The 9316-nt window shown below is 31.6% G+C and overlaps 1 protein-coding gene across 1 annotated transcript in view; it reads left to right on the top strand.

Moving 5' to 3' along the window:
- The first annotated feature begins 3237 nt into the window (after positions 1–3237).
- The window catches only part of LOC117911133 (prostaglandin reductase-3), a 35975-nt gene continuing 29896 nt past the window's right edge, over positions 3238–9316 (top strand). Inside the window, exons 1-5 of the mRNA XM_034825336.1 lie at positions 3238–3526; positions 4586–4759; positions 7450–7631; positions 7864–7969; positions 8139–8215. Coding sequence (XP_034681227.1) covers positions 3472–3526; positions 4586–4759; positions 7450–7631; positions 7864–7969; positions 8139–8215 — 594 coding nt within the window. The 5' untranslated portion in view covers positions 3238–3471. The remainder of the gene's footprint in view (positions 3527–4585; positions 4760–7449; positions 7632–7863; positions 7970–8138; positions 8216–9316) is intronic.

Genomic DNA, 9316 nt, shown 5'->3' with positions numbered 1-9316 from the left:
GTTCAGATGTCTAACAAAAAAAATCCGAGCTGAACTAATAGAAAAATAAATATGCGATAAAATAAAGATTCTCTCAACACTTAAACTTTGTTTTAAGATGTATTATGAACTTATTTTTTATATTTTAAAAATATATTTTGTATGTAATATTTTATTTTTTATGTTTATATAATTTTTTTTTTAAGCCGTTACTGGAATAGAACAACTAAACAAATTTATTAAAAATATAGCGTGTGCGCGCGTGGTGATGTGATACATTTCTTACTCGGGAAGGGTTGGAGTATCAGTTAGATTGGAGGCCAAATAATTTATAAAAATAACTGTTGGAGACGTATCAACTTTGAAGTGAATGATTAACCGACAAGGAAAAATACATTCAATAAAGTCAAAGTATTCATTATTTATGTGGTTTGCTTTGTCTTGTTATTCACTACAATGACAAAAAAAAGGCACACTGATTCCTCTCATTTGATTCAACCATAGTTTAGGCAAGGTAACAACAAAGCCTAGAATAAATAATATTATGAGATAGAAAAAAAATGTCAAATGTGGGGATCTTTGGGCTTTGCTTCTGGCGTAGAGGATATACATGACAAAAAAAAAAATTGACTTGTCCCCAAAGGTAAAGGGCTCGTCGATGAGTCGATGCCTCGTCATTGTTCATTGTTATCCAAGTGCACAAAACAAGTAGACCATCCCCAAATTATTAAAAAGATGATTTATTTGGTAGATTTTTTGGGTATGATTTATTTGGTAGATATTTTTTTGGGTATATTATATTTTATATAAAATTGAGAATATTTATTGATAATATTATTTGTTCTTAACCTAAAAGTACTTGACGCTTTAAAATATATTTACAAAATTGAGAGGAGTTTAAGGTGGTGTTTGTTTTTTTACTTAATTGTAAATAGAAGATTAATGCTTAATAGTGTTAAATATTAAGTTGTTTATTTTTGTAATATTTTATTTCTATTAAGTATTAAAAAGTAAAGAAAAACCAATATGTTATTTTTTCTATTTAGAAAAAACTACATATTTTGGTTTTTTCTATTTAATAAAAAGTTTATAATAAGTCATAAAAAAGTAGAAAAACAAACAACCTAATTTCTGAAAACAAATTAACAAATACAACCTAAATATATATAATGTTAGGAACTCTTTCCGCTATCCTATACATCACAATAATATAACAGACAAAAATGGAAAATAGAAAAATACAATAATAATGTGCTAAAATTTATGTAGAAGGAAATACCTAAATCATGACATTTTAGGAAATAATTTTACACTATACCTTTTTGAATCACATGTCATTATTGGCTTTGAGAAATTTTATTTTTTATAGTCAAGGTACTGTCACATGAATCAATCATTGCCTTGTTTAATGGCAAAGAAATTTTAAAAAGACTTATTTGGTTTTGACAAATTTAAGAAAAGAAAAATATAAAGGGAAAATATATGAAAAAGGAAAAAATAAATAAATAAAAGGTTATAAAATATGAAAATTTATCAAATTATGAAAACGTGTGAATGATGATTGATATTGATATATATATCTTTTAACTCCCTATAAAAAATAGATTAATGAAAATTCATCTCGTTCTCTTCCTATATTCTATTCTATTTTTCTTTGAATATTTTTTTTTTATTCTCTCGCAATTTCTTCTTCTTATTTTTTTATTTTACAATATGTTATCAACACGAATAATTTTTATAAAAAAAATAGAAAGATTTTTCTCTATTAATCTCTACAAAAGATAAATAAAAATACGTTCTTTCAAATAAATAGAAAAACTATTCTCTTTTATTTCTCACAAACAAAAATAAAATAAAATTATGAGATAAATTATAAATTATGGGGTAAATTCATAACTAGAAGTTATGAAAAATATGTGCAATCTTTATAACCAGAAGTTTATGGAAAAAATTACAAAATTACAAATACATGTCAAAAAGTTATTTATATGATCTCTAATTATTTATTTTTAATTATACATGTCCAAAAGTTATTTATTTTTAACTTGAAGTTATACCAAACAATGTTATATAGCCAGAATCTATAAAATAAACAAATAAATAAATGTTCATAGGCTAAAGCTATATATAAACTATATAATGAAAGTCCATAGTCCAAAACTATGCACAAATCTACACAATGAATAGTTCATAGTCTGAAGTTATGTACAAATTTACGTAAAAAAAAAAACAATTCATAGCCTGAAGTTATGTATAAATTTAAATATTTTATTGTTCTAACAAAATAATCATAACCTAAAGCTATGAAATATATTAACTTTTAATTTCTTTAATTTATTTTAATATTGTGTAATTAGAAGTTATACATAATTAATTCATAACTTGAAGTTATGCACAAATTTACATAAAAAAAATTGTTTATAACCTAAAGGTATGTATAAATTTGCATATTTTCTTGTTTTGACAAAATAATCATAACTCAAAGTTATGAAAAATATTGGCTTTTAATTTTTATTTCGTATTCACTTATTTTTCACAACATGAATTATTAAACAATTGTTTCATAACTAGAAACTATGCATACAATTTTTAATTGATTATATAACCAGAAGTTATATAAATATTATTATTCATAACCCGAAGTTATGAAAATAAAAAAAAATTAATATTTTTTGTGCTAATCAAAAGTTATGTCAAAATTGTTAATATGTATTTTCTTATAACTAGAAGTTATAGATAACAAAACTGTTAACTAACAATTTTATGAAATTTATATAATCGAAAGTTAACTGTTTTTTAAAAGAAAAAAAAATATATTCCTTATATAATATTTGAAAATTGTAGATTAGATATGAGCGATCTAAGCATTTGTTTACCCATGTGAAGAGATAAAAATTGTTCAAATTAATTAGAGTGATGTTATTATTTTCACTGTTAATCTTAATTATCCGTATGACTCATAATTATCATTGCCAAAATATAAAAAGAGTCCGTACGGTGTGAACTTCGCTTTGACAAATTTGATCGACACTTGTCACCATCAAAGTTCGTTTTGAAAATAATAAATTTTAAAATGATTAAAGCGTTTTATTTTTTTCCATGTTGTCGAAAAACCTAACGATTCGAATAATTGAAAGCATATGCATTCTGATTCACAAAAACAAAAATATTTGCACCTTTTCCACGTTGCAGTATTGTCAGACCGCTCGCTAGATTTGAGCCAGCACCCTGCAGTACAATACGATGTCGCTTCAGTGTACGCAACGAGACTAGCGAATCGACCTTGTAGGCCAAGCTGTCCCACACCGAAACGGGGTCTGCCGCTTCAAAATTTACACGTGTCAATGACAGAGACTATTGGATAATATTTCTAACAGGGGTTCGCACGGTCGCACCCGAGGCCGGCTCAGTATATAGGCGGGTTGAAGATTTCGAGGAAAGCATAGCGGAGTCTTCGATCTTCATTTCGTCGTCTCCTGGAGCAGCAGAGGGATGGAGCTCAAACCAGGTCTATCAGCTCTGGTCACCGGTGGAGCCTCTGGAATTGGTAAATCACATGATCGAGAATTTGATCTTGAGTTTTTGATTGATCGAGTAATCGGTAGTGTTGTTTTGTTCTGTTGAAATCCATGCGATGCAAAAGGAATTGACCTTCTTAGCATGTAGTTGAAGGTTGATTGAGTGGACTGATTTCTCTTGATAATTTCCATGAAATGGCAAAAAACTGGTTAGCGATTGTGCTGGGAGAAAAGTAACTGGTATCAAGGTGTTTTGTTGCTGGAATGAGTTTGTATGGCCTCCATTTTAGACTTCAAAACATGGATTTATTTTTCTCCTCGTTAGTATAATTCAAGAAAAAAAAAACAGAGAATACTCCATAGTGATTACATGTTATCTCCAAGTCAACCCTTGGTGGTAATGAAGTACAAATGCAAAATAAAGAAATATAGGAAAGAACACAATCATGGCTAATGAGCAAGCTGGAGAAGGCATTGATACCCATTGTTATACTGCTTGAGCAACGAAGGAGGAAGGAGTCTTTGAACAAAGGATATCGTGGTTTTACTAACAGTTTGGGATTGGAAATATAGCGGTGTTGGTACACAGTTTGGCAGTGGACTAGGAGTATTAGATTGCCTTCACTCATTATGTACCTTTACTTTAATGGGAGTTTCACTTCAATTTTGAGAACTCATCTTCCTGATTTTGTATCAGGGTTTCCATCGTTAATTAAATAATTTATCTGTTTTATGTAAGAATTTTGGATTGCTTATCTATGTTAGTCTGATATACTGGGCTGTGGATCCTTTGTTCTGCTTCAATAATATATAAAAATATCATGTTCAGGTATGAATGTAAGAGTAGACAACATATCATCTATCAAGAGGATGCATAATGGAATCCTGCAAATTCTAAAATGTGACTGGATTCATTTCTTATATTCTAGGACTTGGCTCCTCTTTTTAATTGTCGTGGGTACCAAGTGTTGTAGCTGCTGTTGATTGTAATGTTTTGCGCAATATGCATATTTTAGTTTTCCAGTCTTATTAATCAATGAAAGTAGCAGATTGCATAATTTGGTTGTAATGTGGTGGTTGACATGTAGGTAAAGCTATTAGCTTAGCTTTGGGAGAGAAGGGAATATTTGTTACAGTGGTTGACTTCTCTGAAGAAAGGGGAAAGGAAGTCGCATCCCTTGTTGAAAAAGAGAATGCCAAATTCCACCCAAAGTTGGGATTTCCATTTGCTATGTTCATAAGATGTGATGTGACTAATACAAGTAAGTGAATTTGTAATTTGTTAGTGAAGTATAAGATGAAATTGAACTAGTCCAACCAGTTTTTCTTTTTTCCTTTATTTTTATTATTTCCTTTTTCCATCTAAGCTAAATGTTGGAAGTTGGCATTATCTTTAAGATCACTGTTGTAGAAGAAATCATTTTGAAAACAAAGTTTCTCCATTTTTCCTTTTGTTAAAGGGGTTTTTATACATTAATGTTCTGTAGTTTTGTGGTAAAAACTTTCAAGCTATATGATATTGTCTTGGATCTGTTCTGTCTATCAAAAAAAAATTGTCTTGGATCTGTTCTAGCTTCATATGTGTTATCAGCACATCCATATAACAATTAAATTGCCCCAGGAATTTGTATTTTGTATAGAGAGAATATTCAAGGCTATATAGTTTCAGGTAGATGTACTTAATCAAGAATTATGATTTTTATGTTTCTTGCACATTTTTATAGTCACTCTATTTTTGAAAATGGTAAATTTTATTAATCAAATGGACATACTGAAATAAGCGGAAAATCATAAAAGCCTATGAGGAAAGGGATGGCCACCATACAAAAAGTCATTGGCGAAACCATATTCATGTTTCTAAACCTGTCTATTCATCACATTAAGGACCCTCTGCTGTGGCATTGCCCTTCTTCTTCCTTTCTTTTTTTTTTTTTTTTATGGCGTGGATTGTTACTTCTCTCAAATCCAATCATAATTCACAAGGATATAAATATTAAGGCTTTGGTATGTGTTGACAATGGAGAGGGCCAATTGCAAAGCTCTTTTAAATTGATTGGGCATGAGGAGTAGATCATGTTCATAGAAATCACATCTTTTAATTGAAGAAAGCAAAAGAATCGTAGAAACAATAAACTTGTAGTAAATAAGGTAACTTCAATTCTATTTTGGCAGCTCTTTTTACTGATCACCTCCCTCATTATCATCTTTAGACTATTTAATTTTAAGTTTCTCATTTTAATTGATGATTGTAAGAGAAACTATTTTCTTTTATTTTAATTTTTATTTGAGATGGTGGGTTGTTGAGGGAAGATGTGTAATGCACAAAACCATAAAGATGTGGATTCATCTTAGCTTAGGGGGTGAGTTCTACAGGCTGAGAGATGGAAGTTATATAAAGCATAGGCATTTTCAATCTAAAAGGGGGCATGAATTCTAGTCCAGTAGCTTGAAATTTAATCTCTTTGAACATGGCCTTCCAGGTATTTTTATAGAGTATTTATCATGGACAAAGGCCTGCGGCAAGCTATGTGGATCACAAGCTTAAAGTCTATCAGTAGTTCAAGGAAAAGTTATAGTTGCAGCACTAACTAATGCTTGTAGTTCTGTCCAGTGTGGCAAGTGTCAACCATGGATGCATTATGAAATATGTGTTACATTGTTTTCCTAGCGTGTATTGTGGGCCAGAACAGTTTAAACTTTAAGGTCAAATTGGCAACTTAACATAGTCCCAAGGCTCTGTTTAACTAGAATTCTCAATTTTGAGTCTCTCATCTGTTTATCTCTAGTTTGTAATCTATGGCTTTTCTCTCCATGTGTGGTTATGGGGCAGCACATAAGGGGGGACATGTTAGTGTCTTAACATACATGAATCCTTACCATGAGACATGATGGTCCAACCTTCCTCTTAGGTTGGTTGAAGCGACACATGCTGCTCTGTGCTTGTTGAAGCAATAGGTCCTGCTCTTTTATTTGTGTCTTGGAAGAAATTGTCTCAGATAAACTCTAATATCAGTAAATAGTTATTTTCCTCATGTATTTAAAGAGTTATCATTTACTATCAAGGAAGGAAGAACAAGAAAACATCATTAAGTTTCCCAACATGCTAGGTGATATCTTTTAAGGTTTTGAACTCAAGTCATTTATTGAGGTAAGATTTGTTTGTCTTTGTTTGATAACCAAGTTTCAGCCATGGTATCGATTTTTTTTTTCACACTTAGGAGTTAGATTGAATATTGGTTGCTTCAAACATTTATTTTGTTGAAGTTCAAAGGCATGCTTTAAAAATTTCTCAGATGAGGCCAACGACAATGTTGGCATTTCCTTCATAAGTTCTCCACATAGGCAAATCTCAGGGGTTGGGATGCTGTTGAGGGAATGTTATATCCATTGCCAAAAGTAAGGTAAATATAAGGATATAACACTGGAAGTGACTGATGATATATTACCAAGGGAAACACTCATTGCTAGTGTTAGTTTATGATTCTAATGCCAAAAATCTTGGAAAATTATTAGAATATTCAATTTATTTTTTTTATTGGCATTTTGTTTCTTTGTTTTGCTTTGTTTTTATTTTTATTTATTTTTTATTTTTTTGAGTACATGAAACAAAATTGAAACCTTCCCTATCCCCAACCCAATCCCCTTGCCACTTGAGTTACACCTCAGAGGCTGTTATGTTATCAGCTATCCAAATCTTAAGTTTTGCAAGTCCAGTCATGCTTTAAAGCTCATTAATCTTAAAAGAGTTGGAGGATCAGGTATCTATACCTATTATTCGAGTTTATGCAAAATAAGTAGGATGTTTTCATAGCAAACTTACTATTTTTTTGTGAACTTCTTCTCTAGTATTTCAATATTTTAGTGTTATTTTGTCCTTCTTATATTGATGAACTAGTTTAAATTCACAATAAGGCAGCAGCATTCAAATAGTTTTGGTATCTTTCCTAAACAGGAGAATTGGCTGCTGCTTTCAAGAAGCATTTAGCAACATATGGAGGGTTAGACATCTGTGTAAACAGTGCGGGAATTGGCACCCGTGAACCATTCCATAAGGATCAAACTGAGAACTCTGGTTTGTGGAGACGAACCATTAATGTGAACCTGGTAGCAGTTATCGACTGCACTCGCCTGGCGGTATGTTTGAATTTGGCTGGTTTTCAAGGCTGACTGTCATTTTATAGGTTTTAATGGAAGTGGGTTCTTGTTAACTTAGATACTTACATATATTAGCATGGTTTGCCTGATAATTGATCTTATCATGGTGGATTGAACCCATTAAGGAGACTCGAATTTTGAAACTTACATATTCTAAAATCCTAATCTCTGTTAGTCATTCTATTTGCTAACTGTCACATAATGATAACAGATTCAAACCATGCAAGCTGCGAAAAAGCCTGGTGTAATTATTAATATGGGATCTGCTTCAGGTCTTTATCCGATGTATCTTGACCCTATCTACTCTGCCTCCAAAGGTTTGTTTTTTCTATAACTTTAGGCTTGTGATTTTTCCTTTAAACATTTTTTGGTTTCTACCTTTGTATGATGCACTGATTAACAAATATGGGATCCTAGCATGTGCACAATCATCTATCTTCTGCTTCTTCATATGCTTTTTGATCCTGATGAGGTTTTATTTCACAGGTGGTGTGGTTCTATTTACCAGATCACTTGCACCTTATAAACGCCACGGAATTCGTGTCAATGTGCTTTGCCCTGAGGTAATTTCAAACATTTTAGGATTGTGAAAGGAGAACTGTTGAGATTTTAGAATGTACTCTTAAGTTGTGTCGTGAACTTTGTATTATTTTATGTACATGGTACATATGCACATATGTATGCCTTCGATTTCTTGGAATTTCCAGTCTGATGGGATTGGATCACCGCCTTTTGAACAATATCTCATCTTCTTTAACCTGAAAAGCAATTGGCCCTTTGGCTGGCCATTGTCAGGTATTCAAACTTTTCATTGCCTATCAAAAGAGGGGGGAAAACTTCTCATCAACATTAATAAATCCATCCTTGCAGTTTTTCATTTCAGCTACTTTCTCTCTTGAAGCATAGTTTGTTTACCAGATGTTGGATGAGAATTTCTTCTTTTCATATATTCACTGAATCTCTTGGTTGAGTTCTTCAAATTATCATGTTTTTGAAGTTTAGGATTTAGTGTGCTTTGGAAATCTGATTATAATAAAAAATTGAACTTCTTTGTATTCATGATTTTACTTCTTCAATATCTAAGCTTGGTTTTTTAGATTGAAAATATATGCTTACTGTGGAAGCACATTATAATAAACTTTTTTGAGTCATTTGGAATGGATATACATTGAGGCAACCATTTTTTTTTATAGGCAAAAGAGCACTATAGATAAAAGAGCCAAAAAAAGGCTGCACAAAGCACACAGGAAGTATACATGTGTGCTCTAAAGAAAAAACATGAAAACCTTACCCTTAGTGCCAACCTAACCAATCGATAAAATCAATCATAGACAAGGGCTCAAGCCCTAGACCTTTGGTCCATTCTAAAAAGTTACGCAAAAAAGAGGACTTCAACTCTTGATTTGAAAGCTCAACATTTTCAAAAGTCTTTCTATTTCTCTCTTTCCAAATAGCCCAAAACAAACAAAGGGGAGCAACATCCCATGCCTTCTTTCTCCTCTTTCTGACAGAGCAACTATGCCAACTAAGAAGTGTTGCTTGGACTGAAGTATGCAACACCCAGACCACTCCAAACAAGGAGAAGACCAACTACCATAACAAACTTGCCTTAAAACCATGAATAAGGATGTGATCGTAAGATTCCTCCTTGCCTTTGCATAGAA

This window comes from Vitis riparia, chromosome 3 (genome assembly GCF_004353265.1).
Source record: "Vitis riparia cultivar Riparia Gloire de Montpellier isolate 1030 chromosome 3, EGFV_Vit.rip_1.0, whole genome shotgun sequence".
NCBI classification, from domain to species: domain Eukaryota; kingdom Viridiplantae; phylum Streptophyta; class Magnoliopsida; order Vitales; family Vitaceae; genus Vitis; species Vitis riparia.
The sequence above is the reverse complement of the archived record's forward strand: the minus strand, read 5'-3'. Positions and strand labels throughout refer to the sequence as shown.